Source organism: Harpia harpyja, chromosome 3 (genome assembly GCF_026419915.1).
Source record: "Harpia harpyja isolate bHarHar1 chromosome 3, bHarHar1 primary haplotype, whole genome shotgun sequence".
Taxonomy (NCBI): Eukaryota; Metazoa; Chordata; class Aves; order Accipitriformes; family Accipitridae; genus Harpia; species Harpia harpyja.
In genome coordinates, this window is record NC_068942.1 from 52545328 (window position 1) to 52565792 (window position 20465).

At 34.8% G+C, this 20465-nt stretch overlaps 1 protein-coding gene across 10 annotated transcripts in view; it reads right to left on the minus strand.

Annotated features, from left to right (window-relative positions):
* Window positions 1-20465, minus strand: part of HEATR5A (HEAT repeat containing 5A) — a 68957-nt gene that overhangs the window by 28600 nt on the left and 19892 nt on the right. For all 10 annotated transcript variants that reach the window (XM_052782567.1, XM_052782562.1, XM_052782569.1 and 7 more), the window contains 11 exons: window positions 18874-19034; window positions 16125-16380; window positions 14829-14984; window positions 13766-14016; window positions 10399-10510; window positions 9348-9500; window positions 7909-8008; window positions 7035-7144; window positions 2641-2804; window positions 2348-2523; window positions 856-961 (listed from right to left, as the gene is read on the minus strand). In XM_052782567.1, coding sequence (XP_052638527.1) covers window positions 856-961; window positions 2348-2523; window positions 2641-2804; window positions 7035-7144; window positions 7909-8008; window positions 9348-9500; window positions 10399-10510; window positions 13766-14016; window positions 14829-14984; window positions 16125-16380; window positions 18874-19034 — 1745 coding nt within the window. The remainder of the gene's footprint in view (window positions 1-855; window positions 962-2347; window positions 2524-2640; window positions 2805-7034; window positions 7145-7908; window positions 8009-9347; window positions 9501-10398; window positions 10511-13765; window positions 14017-14828; window positions 14985-16124; window positions 16381-18873; window positions 19035-20465) is intronic.

A 20465-nucleotide genomic window follows, 5' to 3' on the forward strand; every position in this document is an offset into this window, starting at 1 on the left:
TTTATCTGAGGAATTTCTCTATTTTTATTCGCTGTTTTGAGAGTTAGAAGTCTAACTCCACGTAGGTGTACATCATAGCACAACATTATCATATCAACATTCTGATTTTAAGAAATACTGGATAGATCGCAGTAGAACCCAATAAACCAACACACTAGTATAAAATTCAGGAAATAATATAAAAAAGAAAACCATTGAAAACAGAACAATGACACAAAGAAAAATACCAGGTCAAAAAAAGAGTGTAAGCAAAAGCTACAGCAGTTATCTGGATTGCATCTTAAATATGCCCCAAATTTACAAATATTGTAAAATGAAAGGTCTTGCCTATTCTGAAAACATTTTGCCTTAGTTTGAATAAAGCCTAAGAAGGGAAGAATGAAAAATGCACATGAACAGAGTAAAATACAAAAAAAGCATTAGGGAAAAGCAACAAATGGCAGATAGTTATGAGATTATTTTACCAATAGTTACTTTTTTATTTATACAGTAAGAAATATGAAAGAGACAGTGATAAAGACAGAAATGATACAAATAGAATTTTTCCATCTCTTTCCTATTTGAATGACACTAGTATAGATGATAGTATAGTACAGTGTACTAGAATGGGTTTCCCTAACCCTTTAACATTAAGAAAAGGGAAAAATTAAACTGTGACTCTTCAGCACTTAAGAAAAGTGTGACATCACAAAACAATATACTGTCACAGAAAACAGGACTGATCTTCACCTTGACTGTTAATCAAAACAAGAACTTCTGTGTAGACACATTTGAACCAACAGATGCCATGTTTTTGTAACAGAGAGAGAGAGAAACAAAGAAGAGAAACAAAGGAGAGAAACAAAGGAGATTTACCTTTAAGGAAGTAGAAAAGGCTGACACAACATTTAGCTGTACTATTTGTTGCCGTGATCCTTTTGTTTGCTTTATGGAATTCAACAGCTGTTCTAACACCTGGAGCCTTAAACAAAACCAGAGAAGAAACCACAGAATTAAAAATTAAGGAAACAAATCAAGCTTTTTTATTTTATTTTAAAACACAAAACAAAGCCTATATATTTTAGAAACAGAGGTGCAACAAACCTATTACCTTAACTCTTGAGCATTTTCCTTCAACTGGCATCCCTGTCTACTACAAAAAAATTTTGTATTCCATATTAGAATAGGTAATAACGAACTTTTTGCCTTTGTTTCCTTATAATGTATGTATTCTCAGATAATCACTTATCTCTAAGTAACATTAGACAAATGTTATTAAAAGGAACTGTGTATGGGAATGATGCATTTTGACTTACAGTTTGAGAAAGGACGAGGGAAAAGAAAAAGAAAAGGAAAATGCAGTTATCTGCAGCAATTAGTTCAGGTCTTGAGAAACAGGTGAAGAAAACAAACCAGCAACCTGGTGACAGTAGGGGCAAAAAGCCCAGACAAATAGAAAAAAAAAAACCACCACAAAAAAAAGCTGTAGGTGAAGACAGAATAAGGAAGTAAATGCAAGCCAGAAGAACATATTATAAGGCATATGGCAATTTTATTGGCAGGTATGCTCGTATCCAAACAGCTGCCTCGGGATTACACTAAATCCTGAGCATTCTAAACAGTGAAGACATCAAGACTCGTATACTAAGCACTCACCCCTCACAGGAAATTACAAAACCATCGCCACCTATAATGATCATGATCTGAGCTCTAACTACCGTTGGCTTTGAAAATATAAAGCTGTTTAATTTAAAAATAATTGATTTGCTCTAATGCTGCATTCAAGAAACCAGCAGCACACAGAATAAGCAACAGCATGCAAAAGTCTTGAGGAATTTCATGGCTCAGCAATTGGTGTGCTTATAAATGTGAAACAAACCAAAATGCCATGTGTGCAGTAGGAAGATACATACACACAAATACACTCTTGTTTCTTCCCATCCATTTTTTATAAAGAATGAGGCAGGATAATGGTTAAATTTTACTGCAGCTTCCTACCCCTTTTGTCCCTCTTTGGTTCTAAGGCATTTAGTAATTATGTATTAAGTGCTATAATAATTGTGTAATATCTCTTAAAATAACTTCTATTTTGATCTGACTGTTGAAACAAAACATAATTTTTCTTGGTCAACAGAATTTATTATGATGACAGTAACCTCTTACTGGATGTGCCTTTTCATTGTGAGTAACTTTAAACAGAAAGTCTAATAATTTGTTAGTCTGAATTATAATAATCAGATGGTTTACAGAATCCACTTATACAATGCATTATTTTTTCAGAATTGTTTTCTTCTGTGTTTAATCTCGAACACTGTGACCATGTTTTAGCATCTCCAAAGTTCCCCAACAGTTACAATTACTACTTTACCTGTGAGATTCTGCTACATGGGAAAACATAACTCCAAAAAGACGAGTTGCTGCACTGATAACAGACAATACGGGAGGTAGTGGTTTAGGTACTGAATCACCTTTTGCAACTTTCTCATAAATTGAGTAAGGGTCATATTCCAGGCTGCCGCCAGCTATGCTGTTACCTAAAAGGAGCTGTAAGAAGGAAAAAAGTGATAGCCATATTTCTGACCAAGTCAAAACCAGCACTGACCCAAATAACTAGAACTGTATGCAAACATACCACCACCATTATACTAGATCAAAAAGTACCTGCTCTTCGATAAATCGGTGGTCAGTCTCCTGCAGTAAGGGACCGAGTAAAAGGAGATCATTCTCATGACAAAGGGGTGGAAGCAAGAATGTCGAGGCATCGATCTGGCTATCTGGGACAGTCAAGTCAGCCACTAACTCTTTTAGAACAGCACAGAAGCTTCCTTTAAATTAAAAGGAAAAATATTCAAAATTTTCAGTTAATGACTTTCCACAAGCAACTTTGGGAGCAAGATATTTATACTGAAATAGTAACATCCATCTAACATTTTTCTTAAGTCTTCAAATAGTTAATTAGAGAACACTCTTGCTACAAGGGAAACAAAAAAAGCACTACCTAATATAAGCAAACTAAGCACATAGAGCAACCTAGAAGCAGAAAAACAGAGACCTTTACCTTCACAGAAGACATAATGCCATACAACTGCTAATCCAGTAAGGTAGTTACATTTACAATTAAAGTAGAGGAAAAAAGGCAGTTACAAGCACAGCCACATTTTCTTCTACTTCCTGAAAATTAATGCTGTGGAATGTATTACATAACCACTCAGGAGTACTTGGACTTGGCAAGCAGATGTAATTTAAAACATCCATAAGTCTGATAAATAACCAAAAGCTGCAGAATGTACTCCCCTATTTCAGGAGTTTGCACTCAAAAAGCAAACCATGAGGAATTTACTGTGGGTTACATTATGATAATTTACACTGGTAGTTAAAACTTTCGCATGTTTTTGTACATAATATTTCAGACAAGATTGTACATTATACATAAAAAACAACATTAGGCATTCCAAGTCAGACTATTTTACGTTATTAAAACAGCCCCTGCAGTGAGAGAACATTTCCAGTGCTGAACCATGCATGATGAGAAAGGTCTGGCTTATCTGATAAGTAAGTAGTGTTGAAAAACACAGCAGAACTGATCTTAAAGAACGTACACGGTCTTTTTGCAAATATTACATAAGAATTTACCTCCAGAGCATTAAGATTGCAAAGTCAAGTCCTCATGAATTGGGGAATACCAGCATTAAGTGGGGCTTAACTCCACATATCCAGTTCTTTGCATTCAGTTTTGTTGTTAGATGATCACACAATTACCCATTTGCACTAACGTTGCTTATAATTTTTCAACACATGGAAGTTCCAAAAAGTGGGACAACACAGTTATCAGCATCTCATGAGCACAAGCAGAACCATTTGTATAGTTGGAGCTGGTAGCTGCAACCAGCTATTTTATCCTTCCTGAATCTTGAATCCATTCTGAGAAAGCTGACTTCCTCTCCCCTACCCCCCCAAAATCCTGTCCCCATCAGCCTCTCTCCCCTGCAGGCATCTGTTGCTTTGCCTGCCTCTCTGACTAATTAGCAAGTATGTCATTTTTCCCAAAGTGCGTAACTCAAATCTAAATGCAAAAGGTTAGCACTATCAAATGTATTCCAAGATGCACAGATAGTGTGTGAAAGGGACAGAAATTGAGCCTTTTTAAAAAACGCAGTAATTAAAAACAGCAATTAGAAACTGCTCTTACATTAATTATTATAGATCACACAAAAAAATTGAAAAATCCCCTTTCTATGAAAACAGCTTTTCAAATAAAATTGAATGGAGGTACTCGGCAATTTTTAACCAAATTAACATTTATTTTAGTCCCAGACACTTAGCCATCCTTAACATGTCAAATAATATTAGATCAATGCAAAGCAGTTCAAAATTTTGAGCCAGAATGCTGTTGCAGCATTCTAGCTATTCATCTCATCCTATTAAGAAAGAGAAGTGAATGCTTGTATTCAATGTTATGGCTTAGACAGTGCAACATAACAAGCACAAAAAGCTGAGAAATGAAAAGAACCCTAATGAGTTTTCTGACAAAATACATTAATTTCAGACTACAGAAAACATCAACAAATCTAATAATCAAAATTCAAACTACTGAAATGATTTGTGTGAAATTCTCAAATTGGACATTACAATAATTGAAGTTTTTATATTAACTCACAGGAAAGAAATGTTTTAGCCTCAAAAACATGAGCACATTATAATCCAAAACCAATGACACATGAAAATGATCACAAATATGAATCATCATCTTAGGAACAGAACCAGCTTTTCCCAGCTTAACAAGTTCATGCTTAGGATCAAGTCTTAATTGCAAAGTCTTAACTGTTCACACATGGTAGAAGACAGCAACTAAAACATGTTAAATGTTCAAGTTAACCTAATACATTCTTCTCATACCTGTCATTGCTGAAATAATGCTAAAAATCAGCTACTACTCATGCACACTCACAGTAAGCCTTCATAAAATTCTGCTATTTCAGCAGATATTGATTTTTAGTGATGACAGAAAGCAGTAAGAGAAACACTGAGAGGCAGAAAGAGCAAAAAAGGACCAAGCAGAGCCTAAACAAGTCCTAGTATCTCAGGCCTCAGAAATCTAAAGGTTTGAATTGAAAAAAAGGCTTGGAGCTATGAATAAAGAATCTGTTCTCAACAGTTTATTTTGCTGGGTATTTTGTTTTGTTCCTCTTGTGCTAAGGAAAACAAGCTTTGTACATTATTTGCAAATACTAAAAGCTTGAGTTACAACTCCTAGTACATGTCCCCATCACCAATTTTCTCAAAAAGAAACAACTTGCAGGTTTCTAGCCTCTGGCTAACTACCCAGATCGAAGACAATGAAAAGAAGAGAAATAAAATCATTAACTGGTGAAAGCTTCTCATTCAGTGTGTCACTGAGCCATGCAAAATGTGCCAGGCTGTGCAACACAAGAGTACTCCTAATATTCTTCCTAGTGATAATGACTAAAATCAGACATAGAAAAAAGCATCCTGGATTCCACAATCATATTGTTTTCCCAAATAATTTATTTTAAAAAATCCTAGTATTTGCAAAGATATACAGCCTCAAAATTTCATGACTGCATGAAGCTGTCACTGGAAATAATATGGAAAGAACGGTATTTGTTTGAAGCTTTACCATAAAAACTTTTTTTGCATTTTTAAATTATGCATACTTATATGTTAAAATATATAACAGACCTTGAAAATAAGCTCTGGCAATATATGCATTTCCAGTCTTTCCCCAGTCTCATACTGCTGTATTACAAACAGGTGCACAACTCTGAGACTACATCTGTCAAATTACTGTTTTGATTCTAAGGCTATTTACAAAGCTTTCAGCAGGGTGACCACTTATTTATAACAAACCTTTTAAACTTTTTCTTTATTTATTGGTTCTAGCATGCAGCATCCTCAGCTAGGATGCTCTCTCACAAAAGTCAGGCTTTGCAGGTCACACTGTAAAACACTGTATATTTTTCAATATAAAGTTAGACCATATGCAAATATCCCAAACACACCAAGAAACTGCCAAACCCCCCGTACCCAAATATTTGTATTCTATAAAACATCACCCCTGTAATAAAAGAAAATAAATAACTTGCTTTAAGGGATGGAGGTTTTCAGTCTTTTAAGCCCAAGTCAGAAATGAATCTTATACACTATGCTTCAGGTGTTACATACAGACTTCTAATGTGACAACAGCTTTAAGGCAAAGGTCAAGGATTTGTCCTTATGAAGATTCACTTAGCAGTTACCACTAGATGGAGCAGATTATTTGAGTAAGGATTCCTTCCCTCCATGATATAGAGTACACAGCCAATGCCTGACTGGCCCATACTCTCTCCATCCGAGACACCCTGTACTTCCCTTTACAACTGTCAAAACCACTCTGGTTCCTTATTTCAGTCCATACAGTACTCTGTGGCAAACAATTTAAAGACAACAAAGGTATTTATTGTTTTAGTTGAACTGTTAGACCTAACTACAGTGCATAGTTATTGGATTAGAGGATTAGATTTTAAATACTGCTAGTTATGTTCTGCTACAGAAAAGTAAGTCTATCTCCAGATTTTGTTGAAATTTTTCTTTAAATACAACATTTTTATCCACAATCTGCACAGGATCAGATTAATATATCTGTAATATATAAGTCTACTTGAAGCAATTAAACTCTTTAAATGGACTATATGCAATCGGTTTATGCTAAGATTACACCTTTTGGATTTAGGATTCAATGGAAAGTAAAACAGGCAAAGAAAGTAAATTCTTCAAATAGTTTAAAATTGCAATGTTGTCTACCTTCAAGTTTCAACTAAAAATAGGACAAAAGTCTGCATTTGTAAGAGGAGAGGGGAAAAAGACGATCATAAACACTATCTTTTCAAAACCATAGTGACTTCACTACAATTTCATCAAATTTAAACACAGGGAATAAAATTTGTTTATTAGAAATTGTGGAATTAATTCTTGCTAGCTGAATATATGTTGAACAAAATCTTAAAAATGAGCCCATGGTATTTTTAATGGATTTCTCTTTGTAAGGAAATACATACCTTCATAAGTCTTTGGAGGCAATACTGCTAGTAATTCATAAAGTTTATGTCTGTAAACTGTTGATGGTGTTTTTAAAGAATTTCCATATGATTTATATATTGAAGAAAGCCTTAAAATATAAAAAGCACATCAGAGATGTTGAAGACTTTAAGCATTATGCAACACTCCAGTTTCTTTTGTACCACTCTACTGAATACTTTTAAAATCTATACATACTGTAAGTACAGTTTTGATTTGCATTACCAATAGTAAGCAAAACAATTTATTTCACATGTTCTGACAGAATGTCTGTTCTCCATTCCCAGTCATTATTTTTATTTAATACTAGAAAAATAAACAAGACTTTCTATTTCCTTTGACTGTACCTATATTTATTATAATTAACTTTTTTGTGGATATATCTCTGTAAGTTAATGTTTAGAGCCCAAATACATTAAATCACTACATATTCTGAAGGCAAAAGTTTAAAAATTATTAGACCCTTTCCAGCTTAGCTCTGAATCTAAACATAAAAAATGCCTATATCTAAAACTGTTTGTCCAAGCGTATTCTTGAACTTTGTTTTTTATTTTATTAAAAATGACCACGTGTAAACACAAATGTGTATGTTTGATTCAAAAAGCAGAATAAAAACACTAACTTAACAAAATCATGCAGTAACTTCCTCCCTAGCTCTTTTACACAATACTGGAATCTGTGAGACACATGATGATGCCAGCTAAAGTCTTCAGCTATACAGCTGAATTCTATACTCTAATTTTTGTACCTTGAAAAGAAAGTTCTTTAGAAAGCACACTAAATCAAATACAAGAAGATTACTCTGTAGCTTTTCAAAACCAGAATCTAATTTAACAGTTTTATACACACACTTACTGTGTCAATAAATCAACAGCACTAGGAAGAGGAGGAAGAAGTCTCTGAACAACTTCATCTGTAAGAAGACCAGCACAGTGGGAAACAAAGCTTTTGATAGCTAGAAAAGGAATTGGATTTTAATTTAGTGTGAGATATCTAGAAGAAAAAAAATCACATTAGTGAAGTAATCACACTATTACCTCACTAATAATTTACAAGTAGAAGAAAGCATGCAAAAAAATTTTAAAATACTTTCACCAATAATTTAGGAAACTGATAAAAATCTCAAATGAAAAAAGTCACATTTACAGATGCAGTGTTTTGGTGTCTCAGCTTGGATGTTCATATCCTGACTTTTAATTGCATATATAAACGCAAGCATTTTTTGCTTTTTGGTATGAATTATGGGATATAACTCAACTTCATGATAATTCCACGATAATAATACAAAAAAGAAAAAAGTGGGAGAAGGATGATGATTAGATGACCTACTGCTCACTTTGCTATTTTTCTGTTTAAATTTAGCTTAATTACTGTACTTTAAGAAACAACTTATATGTACACAAGTATTTTTAATTATTTACAGAAAATTAAACTTGAATTTAATTTTCAAAAAGCACCTAGAGAATATACAGTATTAAAGATGTATTTCCAAAAGAAAAAAAAAAAATTAAAGGTTCATTGTTTAGGTTACTTCTAAAATGAAATTACTATTGACTTCCACACTTTCCGATAGATTTTAACAGTGAGAGAGAGAGGTGATCACTATACTAGAGTTCACATTTCTGCAATGCAAAGGACCCTTTAGTACTTTAGAATACTGAAACACATTAAGTATTTGAAGATCACTGGAGTCATCTCTTGTAAACCCAAATTCACAATATTTCATGATGAAAAATTGCAACCTACAAGACAGCAGCCAAATACACAGTAGTCTCTACCAGCTGAGAACTGCAACTTCCTTATTGTATTTTTTACCCAAGTCTTCCCACCCTCACAAAGTGTTTGACTGACTCACCAATTCTATTTTGCTTACAGTAAGTTACCGATTAGGAAACAGAACTGCTATTTACCAAATATAATAGACTGTAAGCAACAGAACATACCCTGGTTTGGGTCTTCATTCATTACTGTGATATGTAGGTTAAATAAGAGAGGAGAAGCAACCTTCTTGATATCACTTACTGTTTGGAAATCAACTGATTAGAAGAACAAGAGGAAAAACCCTCTTGGGTTTTTCGTTTGTTTGTTTTTTACAAAAATGAAACACATGTATATATAGATAGATACACATAGGTAAATACATATGTACAAGCACATATATTGGGGAGTGAATACATCCTTTACCATCCAGTGAAAAAAATCAATATGAAGTATCATTGTTCTTTCAGAAGGAAAAAATAAACAAACAGCCCAACTAGCAATATGCAGAGAAAGACACTGTAAATCCCGCTTACCACAGAGAGCACCAGCACGACCTTCCAGTGTTACTTGCCAGGTAAATGAATCTCCTCGTGTCTTCTCTGTTTCTAGGTCTTTAGGGCATGATGGAAAGATGCACTTCCACAGTAACAGCATTCGTGGTAGATGGTGTTGGACAACTGCAGGACCTGTAAACATTGACAGTTGTCATGCCAATGTAAGGATTAATAAAATTAAATTTTCTCTTTGGTTCTTTTTTCTATGTTCACAAAATCTTTACAGCTGTGAACAAAACCTTATGCTACCTTCCCAGCCTTCTTATATATAATTTCTCAAACGTTTAGCGTCTTGGTACTCCGTTTTCATACATAACTACATACCCATCGACACACACACTGGTATGCCACCAAGTCAACTATAATCTCTGTTTTACTAAGTACAAACCCTGTGGATCACCAGCATAAAAGAGATGTAATAATCAATAGCGATGTGCAGAAAAGCAAACATTTCTTATACATTAATGCACAGGGTGTGTTTTCCCTAATCTAAGAAAAAAACGGGAGCCATTGAGCAGAAGTAATAGCTGAAAACATGAAAGATGCCTTAAAAAATATGAACAAAACAGATAAAATACATTCTTCATTAGTAATTTAGTGATCACAGTCAATAATCTGACCACTAATAAATATCAGAAAGTTCTGTAAGATTTCAAATGCCTGACAAGAGGGAAATACAAATTATTAGCTCATTTTGTGCTGGGATAGATGTTAAAAAATAGCAGTGTAATTCTTCATGACCACAAAGACATTTGGTTATATTGACTTTGAAATTATATCTTCTACATTTAATTAATAGCGGTCCCACCCAGTCACTGTTTTTCAGACTTTGCTCCCAATGAGCTAATAGCAAATTTGAAAGAAATGACATTTTTATTTTAGAAAGTTTTTCTAAAGATTCCAATTAACATTTGTTTTTTTAGAATTATTTTGCAGTGGTAAATTAAATGAAACATCAAAAGAACTAAAGTCAGAGACAGAACACAGAACAGCTTAATGTCATTGAAGAAAAATTGTAGAAAGCTACTACCTAGTGTCATGAGAGCAGCTATCAACAGCCATCCAGCCTGTGTTCGCTGCAGTGAAATGCGACTGTTTTGAGAAGCAGAACACAGCAAATCCTCTGCTACTGTCATGATTACCTTCAAAGTTAAAGAAAAAAATAGAGCATCAGCATCTTAGTAACTACCAAATGTTTTTTCAATATTATTTGCTTTGATACTTAATCCTATTTCAGTGTCCCCAAATAGAATGCCATCTTCCTCTCACACTATGGCAATAAACTCAGGCTCATGAAGTTTCAATGACTGACTTCAGTACTATTCTGGGATGACTTCAACAGTTCTGTGGGGTACTAGGTAAGTTGCTTTGCTGCTTTGTCCCCTTTCTTTTATCAGCAGTAAAATGGCAGCTCATAATTCTCACAGGAATATGCATTGCAAGGATAGAAGTGTTTTGATACTCTGTTTATGTCACTATGTAGAAAAAGGATAGCATGAGACCTACGAATTAGAGCTCAGAAGAAGTGGCAAGAGGTGTAACTATCTTTTTATCCCTGTTTTAGAATAATGTCTGTCATTGTCTCTCACAGTTTTCAAATCAACAAATGGTATGACTAAACAAACAAGTTAGAATGGTATAGTTAGAATTAATACTATCTTAGCTTCTCTGCAGTAATTGCACATGCCTATTATTATGTGCTAAATGCAAGATGACAATCTACGCTCGTTACCAAAGCACAAGCTACCTAGAATTTACATGGAGGAACACATACTGTGTCCATGATCAACTACCACAGTATGGCTACAAATGCTAGAAGTATTCTGCAAGTGATTTTGCTTCAATTATGTTTCACATATGCCAAAAAGTATTTCTTACATCTTGCATTATGTCTGGTCACCAAACCAAACTGCTTATAAGTTAGTATTACAAGTAAGAAGTGTCATTATCAATAATACCATTAGAAGCCTCAGTATAGACAGCATCCTTCTATAATTTTTTTGCACACTGTAATTTATTTGGACAGTATAGACAACATCCTTCTAAAATTTATTTGCACACTTATAAAATGTCATGAAAGTTTGCACATGAAAGTTTGCTTCATGAAATTTTGAAATTTGTACACTTCCAAAACTTCATGAAATATTAACAGTCTGAAAATATTAGTTTCCCCAATTCCATAATGCTATCAGGTGGTTGCAAATGAAGAAATTTATTTTTATAGATTCCTGATAGAGATAAAATATTTGATTCTAAAATTAAAACAGTACCCTTGTTAAATTATACTACTAAAAATCACTAACAGCTTTGTTTACTTAAATTACCTGTAAAACAAACATCCTAGAAAGGATTTCATTTACTGATCTCTGACAATTTTTCTCTCTATGTACTAGGAGAAATGTCTTATTTTTGAAGTATGTTTTTTGAACTGAAGTACAGGCACTAGTACAGAATGCTAAATATATACAAACCTACTAATTATTTTGTTTTCTTGAATAGGTTCCACCTGCAACTCTAACTGCTCTCTCAAAGGAAAATGCATTAATATAAAACAGCTTCTGTCTAGGTCACTACTGTCTACGTTTGAGATTTCCTTTTCAAAACTGCTCTATTTAACATTGGTCTCTTTCAGCTCCTCAGAAGAGGATCTAGTCTGGAATCTGGCAGTGTTCCTAGGAGAGAATGGAAAAGAGCTTTTGTCAACTCTTCTGTTCTCCCCCCTGCCAGCTTAGCACAGAATACAGTGTTTCTCCCACACTTTTCCGTGCCCTCCCATACCTCCTCCTGGCCCTACTTCATCCTATTCTATTCATCTAAAATAAATCTTTGTTAAGAATTACATTTCTCTGTTAAATAGAAACTGTAGCTCTGCTTAGGTGTATAGTATTTGAATGGCACTTCTTATCTATATAGCTGGGCAAATGATATTCATTTTGTTCTCTCCCTGTGGTCTTTCAGTAATCAGGAGGAAAAGTTTTTAAAAGCTAAGAAAAACAGGCTTTTTTTTTTTTTTACATTTATAAACTGTTTTCATCAGCAGTTGGGACTTTGAATGTTGAGAACTGTAGCAAGCAATGTCTGTTAAGGAGTGGTGTGGAACTGCTAGTACTCAACACGGAAAGGGTGGGCTGGAATCACTGCAAGGGACATTTTTCCTAATGTACATTCCTTTCATTTACATTTACATTTCCTTACATATGCATTCCTTTCATCTTACAGTGATGTGATAACAAGAAAAAATCCACAGTCCTTGTGTCAAAGTGTGCCACTTCTCTAATGTCCACTGGCTCTGAAACAGGTATTTTCAGAACTGCGAATGTAAGCTTCTACATTATGAAGAGAATTAGCATGTACTACTGACATCTGTGTTGCACCGTGGTTTTCCAACTGTCAGTAACTCCATGGATAAAGTTCTCATTGAGATGGAAACAGCTTCTTCTCCTAGTCTGTATTTCTACCTCTGCATATCCCTAAAACTTCAGAGCACAGTATATCCTATCTGTGCTAGAGGAGAGATTGGTACAAGCATCTTAGACTATGTTAATGCAAGAAACTGGTTTCTGTTAAATTCTGTAAAACAAAATGAAAGTGTGTATCTGTTGGACTTGATTAAAGATTTTGTTGGACTTGACTACTGATGTTCAAGATAATACATAATTGCTGTTACTGGTGTAAGCACTGAAGAAACTGTATACACTGGAGGGTCATTGATGGGCCTGGGAAACATTAATTTGGCTTAATCTGTGATAGAACAAGTTTCCTTCCAGGAAACTTATTTCTAACATCAGATCATGCAATAGATCTGTACGTACACTTCTAGTTATTTTTTTATAGAAGAAAGATCTTTTCCTTTGGCAAAGTCTGATACATTTCAGCTGTATGTACTCCAAACTAGCCTTTTCTCACCATTAACACTGCTGAAATGTCAGCTTTCTAATTTAAGTCAATGTCAAACTGGGCCAGATTTGGAGAAGGTTTGATCTTGCTATAAAGAATTTAGTTTGAAATTCCAAAAAACATAACTCTACTCAAGAAATGTTTTCTCCAGGTAAACCTTGTCTTAGACTGTTCGATTTAAGTCCTTACAGGTCCACAGAATTGACCTCTGTCCCAAAACAACAAACTTCTCCCCTAATAATCTTCTCCATTAGAAAAAGGTTGCAGTATGAGTGGTTAATAAAGTCATTAGTAATATTTCCTGAGAAATTCACAATCTTGACACATGTGAGAAAAACACTTGTTTATTTGAGTTATGGTATGCTTCGAAATCCCCTTCTTGAGGAAAGAAAGTATCTCATCAGTATACTGGGTTATGTAATCACATCATAAAGAATACATGCAAATACTACTGCAAAAACATCAAAGAACTGCCTGTAAGTAAAGTATTCAGACCATACCTTCCCTTTTCCATGTGGAATTCCTAAAGGACAGTGTTTTACTGCACCCAGCAAAGCAGCAACAGCAAAACTGTAGCCAGTTACTCCTTCTGGGGAGGATTTCAATGCACCAAGACGTTCAATGCAACGATCCAACAGTAGGGACACACAGTAGGGCAATGCTACTGCAATACAGCGTAAACACCAAGCTGCTGTTAGTCTAACTGAAACGCTGGGATGAAGAATGACAGAAATTACTGCTTCCAGAACTCCTGAAAAATAAAATGTATAAACACACTTAAGATATAGGCAAGCAGATTGTCAAACAAGCGAAAATATACACAGAGGACTGGTGAACATACTACTATCCAGTTTCTGTACTTCTCTTTAAAAAGTACCATTGATCTTTATTGTGAAATATTTCTCATAAAATCTAAATACTTCAATATTTTTCCAAAAAAAGTTACCTTGAATGAAAAGTAACAATATGGAGAAAACCTAACATATTATGCAGTTATTCACCAACATGCATAGAAAATATCTGTAAGTATTCTCAAGGAAGCAGAAACCCATGCAGTGGAAACAGATGTCCACTTGAACCTATGCAGAAAAAATGCAGCTAAATGAAAACAATAAAGGTAGATGAAGATACGCAGCTCAAACTGATTTACTATAAACATTATAAAGTGTTGGACTTCAAATACAATCCTTAATGGAGTTAAATTCAATACTGGTTTTAGTGTTTTGGGTTTTTTTTAATTAACATACTAGTACAGGTCGGAGAAGATACAGAACTCTTTGGGAAATGCCTGAAGATTTCCTACATCTTGTAAGGTAGCCAACTTCCCCTCTTCCTTTTTTGTTTTTAGTTTAGTGGCAGAAAACAGAAAAGGATAGAAGAACTAAAGAGGTCCAAGTGAGGAGACTGCACTCCAGAAGAAAGGTTGCTATAGTCAATGCCAGACAAATGATCCCAACAGATTTGAAAGAATTGACAGTCTAGCCATAAGAAATCAGAGAAGACCACAGTAAACAAAGGAATATATTTTGTACTCTGGTTCATAAAATAATTCAGGGCTTGTACCTGTACTGGAGTCTTGCAGTAATGGGGCTGCTGTAGTTCCTAAGCCGTGGATGAGACTTCCGAGTTCCTGAAGTGCACACACAAGCACGTGCTGACTTGCTGTTACATCTGTTGTACTAATTCTTGTTTCCAAGTTATTGTCACTCATTGCAGTATCTGATAACACAATATAGGAAGATCCCCAGGAAATCATTACCAAAATGAAACAAACAGATTGGAAAAAGGATTTTGCTATGGTAAGTTGTTTATATTACCAAATGAGCTTTTATCATTACCATTTTTATTTTTGACCAAACTGTTTTCATAAAGGTTTACCTTCACTGAGACAAGTACATTTCTATTACTCAAATGGATAGTGTAGTAATGTCTGTGAGGGCAGGAGAGTAGATAAAATGGAAGCTACCAAATTGCTTATCTTTAAGTGATGGGGAACAGCAGCTAGTAAGCAGCATGCTATTCTCAGCCTCACCAAAAGTGACTTGAAGAGGTCATGCTTTGATATATCTTGCCAGACTTTACTACATAGTAGGAGAAAAGAAAGGGAAGGAAAGAGTGAAATAGTGTGAGAGCAAGCGAGCGAGAATGTTGGGGTGTGAAATAAAGAGGGAGGGAAAAATCTGGAGTTTTTTGAAAGTTCATCTTTTGAGACACAAATGATGATGTCAGTTTAGACATTTAACATTTAGATATTTAACTAGGATACAATATGCAGCTGTACACAAGGGGACAACTGGTTATGCCCAGCATTCTCTTTCTTTTCCCCTACAAGGACGATGGTGGAAGATCAGCAGCTTTTTTTGGAAGCTGTGTACAAGACTTTATCATGCAAGAGATCTGTTTTCTCCAGAAGAAATGCTCATTTTGTCAATTAGGAACAAATGCTTCTTTTTTGAACCATCAGTAGTGTCAGCTGCTCTGAACAGGAAGGCAGAATCTGGCCAGACACACATTAACTGCCAATTTAACTTATTTTACAATACTGTCTGTATTTTATTACTGCATATATTTATTATTTTATTTTATTTGTAATTGGTTAAATTTATATTCACCAGGGAAGAAGTGTTAAAAAAGATGTTTACGCTTGTGTGAGTACACACATGCAGAAACACAGACACACACAAACAAATAACCAGCCCAAGTTAAAAACAAAGCAGTCCATCAAAAGCCCTCTACATTATTATGGTAATAAATCAGCACTATATATTCTATTTCTGCAGTCTCTGGATTAGGAAGTTGGACAATCACTTAAAAAAGAAAAAACAGAGGCCCAAATGGATAATCTTGTTAGACTCATACCCACAACTTTCTTCAGTTTCCAGATGGCCTGACAAATCTCCTTGGCAGCTGCAATTTGAGCTTTTTCTCCAAGAAGGCCTCCTACTGTAGCTCGAAGGATAAATGAAACACAGCGGCGACAGCCGATAGCATCCATCTGACTCTGAATAACCTTAGGATGAGACTGAGACACCAGATCTAGAATATGGGAAAGGAAGGCAGAGAAGTTCCTTTCAAGCCATTGTGCTCCTAACGTAGAGACAAATACCACATATGCCTGGAAGAGATTTGAAAAGAAGCCATATTTTAGAGCAAAATCACCTGGAAAACCACTGCCAGCTATCCCACATACATTTTTTTTTTTAATCTCTGCACATTGCCACAACTGGGAATGTCACTAAACTGAGATTACTTACACATTTATGCATCCATAAATCATGTATGTTCTCACTTTCAGGTAGCTGCAATTTTTTTTTATCTAAGTAATTTAAATTACTATCAAAACTGTACTAGCAACTTTGCAGCCTGCTTTGACTGTAAGTTAATTCAAACTGCTTGCCCATGTTATTTCATTCCAGAGTGTGAGAAATGGCAGTTTACCCTGCACAGTCACTTGTTATGTAAAACATTGTGTTTGGTCTCACTGAACAACAGCTTCCAGCTATTTAACATTCTGCACATGGAACCCAAATTTAATGTATGAATGCATTTTAAGAACTACTATGTTACAAAACTATAACCCATAACCCTGAGAGAATTTTGTTATTATAGGCTTTGAATTAGGGAATATTTGCAGCCCCCAAGCACTGCTCTTCATCTCAATGAATTTTAATTGTTTGCCTTGCAATGGAGGTACCATAAAAAGACTATGTTTGTCACAACAAAGAGAAAGAATGCAGAGTCACTTTACAAATCTAATCACCACAGGACCATTTATTTTGCCACATAATACGCTCCCTTACAAATGCCTTCCATGTGCATGTGTTGGATTTTTTTTTTTTAAATGAATAGATGTGCTAGCATCAAGAATAGTGAATACAAAAAATGAGAATATGCAAATGAACACACAAAATTCCTCATAAGAAAGTTCACAACTACTACCCATATCAACGAACTTCTATATTTGCCTCATACATACTTTGTCATGTGTCTAAGATTAACAACGAAATTATTCACATAAAAGAAAGTGAAGTACTGTAGACGGAGAAGTTGTACTATTAGATCCTGTTAGCATCTAATAGCTCTTCACAAATACTACTTAGGCTTAATAATGTACCAGTACACTACCCCTGTTTTACAGATTTGAAAACTGAGGAATTTAACAGGATAAATAGACTCGTGAAGAGTCATACTGCCGTGGCTACATTTTGAACTACATCTTAAATCTGGCTGTGTCTTGAACAAATATAAATTCTTCTTCCAGACGTAAGAAGTCATCTTCAGTGTTTGTCTTATTTTTTAATTTATAATAAGCTGCAATTCACTAATAATTAATACATTTTATAACTGCAAGTGTTTTCTACTCAGAGGCACTGATAGATGCACAATTTCTCAAGGTTTATCTTATAGAAACATTGCACTGTTTTAACCATTCTGGTACGGTTAGAGTGTACCATCTAGCACAGGTACTATTGTGTTAATGTAGAAATGCATGAAAAAGGAGACAACCTCCAAAAAACTGTACAAATAGTCAAAACACCAAACTGAAATACCTATTCCTGGAAAATTAATAAAACCACCATGTATATAGAACACCCTAGGAGTCTTGCACACATTTTCTAGGCAAATAGCTGTCAAGGTATTACTGTTCCCCAGCTTTTCTGTCTCTCTGCCAGAAGTTAATGTTTCTACCCAGCATGATCTGAGCATAGAAGACAATTTGTGAGCACCTTCTAGCTGTTTCAGTGCAAAGTCTGGCAGCTTCTATCAGTAATTCTAGCTAATTTACAGATTTTTTTGCACTGCAGAAGTTGAAATGCACTGAAAAACTCCCTTTCTGGCAAAGGGGACATATCAAATAGCTGTGGGGACTGTAACATATTAAAATAATCACAGCTGCTCGATACGTAAATATTCATCATGACCTTTAGTCTTGATTCACAGGTTTAACATTTGAATATCTAGGTCTTAGCATATAAACGCCATTTAAGATAATATTTACAGGAAGAACCCAACCTGATATTATCTGAAAAATTTCTACTGTTTTTACCAGCATGCACTATACAGTCTGACTTCAGTCCTGCTCAGTTAACAAAATTCTATCCTCTAACTTAGCATCCTGGAACACAGCAAAACAGGTATTTGTTTTTTTCCACTGAATTCTGTTTTCCTTATTTTTCATGCATTTACCCAAAGCAGAACCATTCTTTCAGAACAGGACTGGGAATGTCCCTATATAGAAGGATACTATTCCAAGTTCAAAGAATTATTGTAACCTCTCCCTTTCATTTTTAGACATAAGGTATTAAGTTTTAAATTAAAAATTTGATGAAAGTACTTATTTATATCACTTACTTGAAATTCATATCATGTGAAGCTTTCACAAGTAATATGCATTTAATTTTGAAAATTTCCAACTATCAGGTAAACAATAAGCAACATCAGAAATCTTTTTTCTTTTCTTTCTAGCATAACTCAAGATGTTGTTTTAAAGTACATACATTTTGTCACAGATACAAAAAGGGATGAAATAAGAGATATATGGAGAGCAAAACAGTTATTATAGGAATGTTTAACAATCTCAGAAAATTATAACTAATGTAATCCAAACCTGGGTGACTCCAACTCTAACATCTCTGCTGACTGAACTCGTCCCTTTCAACATATCGCCACTGGCTCGTAGAAACCCACAACTTCCACGCAGAAATCCAGTTCCCAATAGCTCCATCACTTCTTCCAAAGATATTCTGCGGAAGTTATGCCTGGCGGATGCTAAGAAGAGATGTAGATCCTTAGAGGAATAGCTCTGTAAAACTTGTTACATTTTAGAAGAAAAGTTAAACTCTAACTGTTTTAGAAAAAACAACTTGCACAAATTCAGTAGCACAATCAAATCCAAATACTGTTCGAGCATAATTTCACAACAGAAACTAAGACATTTTAGGACTCAGTGCTCCAGCGAACCACAATACTGCTCAAGTTTTTCTGCTTCAGCTATCTTTAAATTGTTTAGGCCATCACCTAATATGTATACATACATTTACTCTCCCTCAGTATTTACCATCTAATCTAAGCTCCCCTTGCAAAAAGCTCTGTATGGCCTACTCCTACCACCTGAAGCTTCACGAAAGCCCTGACTCTAACTCATTCCAGCGTACTGCCAAAGACAACTCTCTATTCCAAACTCCAGACAGGGCAGATTACCTTTCTGCTATGCTTAGCCCAGATAAGGGCACAGCTACAGGTTCTCTTAGGAACAAAAGCATTTCACCTTAGTATTAAATCAGCTCTTCAAAAGAATGAGATTAATAGAATATGTTTACAATCTTCTAGGAAAATTATTTATCCCCAATTCCTATTCTGTTGTTTTATTTCTTGACAGAAAGTTCATTTAAAACACGTGCTGGGACATGTGTGTGCAAACTTAGCATGACGACTGCACACTGTGCAAACTAAGTGACCTAAAATTTTCATTGCATTTTTCATTCTCTTCCAAGAACTGAAATAAGAAAAGAAATGAGAGGATTTGAGATAATCATGTCCAAAAAAAAGAAAAAAACCCACCCAATATCAGCAGGTTATTGGATACAATGCAGAAACTTCAGGAGTATGCACTTCTTCATGTACTGCTCCCTCCACCTTTCCCCCAGACCCTTCTAGCCTTCACCTAGCTTCTGTCTCCCTTAGTTCTACTTCTTTTTAACTAAAAATAACCATATAAATAAAAATAACTAAAAATAACCAACCAAAGAGTTGATGAGCTTCTTATATAACCTTATCTTAGCACTTCAGAAATACAACTACATTGCTTACAAAGATTAAAGAAAACTATTGAGTCTATAAAGAGGTCAGAGTATTTTTTTTTTTTACTTTATTGGGAAAAGATAAGTGCTGATTGGTTTCTGTAACACAATAATTCTCTCCAAAAGATTCTTAGAAAAATACTTTATAAGTCAAGACTCCAGAGTCTCCAATGCAAATACACAGCCTCAGGAATTTTGAAAGGCAGTAAGTTGGGCTTAAGAGCATGTAGTTTTGTCATTTGCCGCTTATTGCACTAAAGGCCTTCTCTGATGCCATTAAAAGCAGAACAAACAGTCTGAATCACACTTACTCTGCATCCTGTTATATTTTGCTTAGATTACAGTTAGATATTTAGCTTTGGGCTCCTAAGATTGGGCTAAAAATGCCCAGTCTGAATGA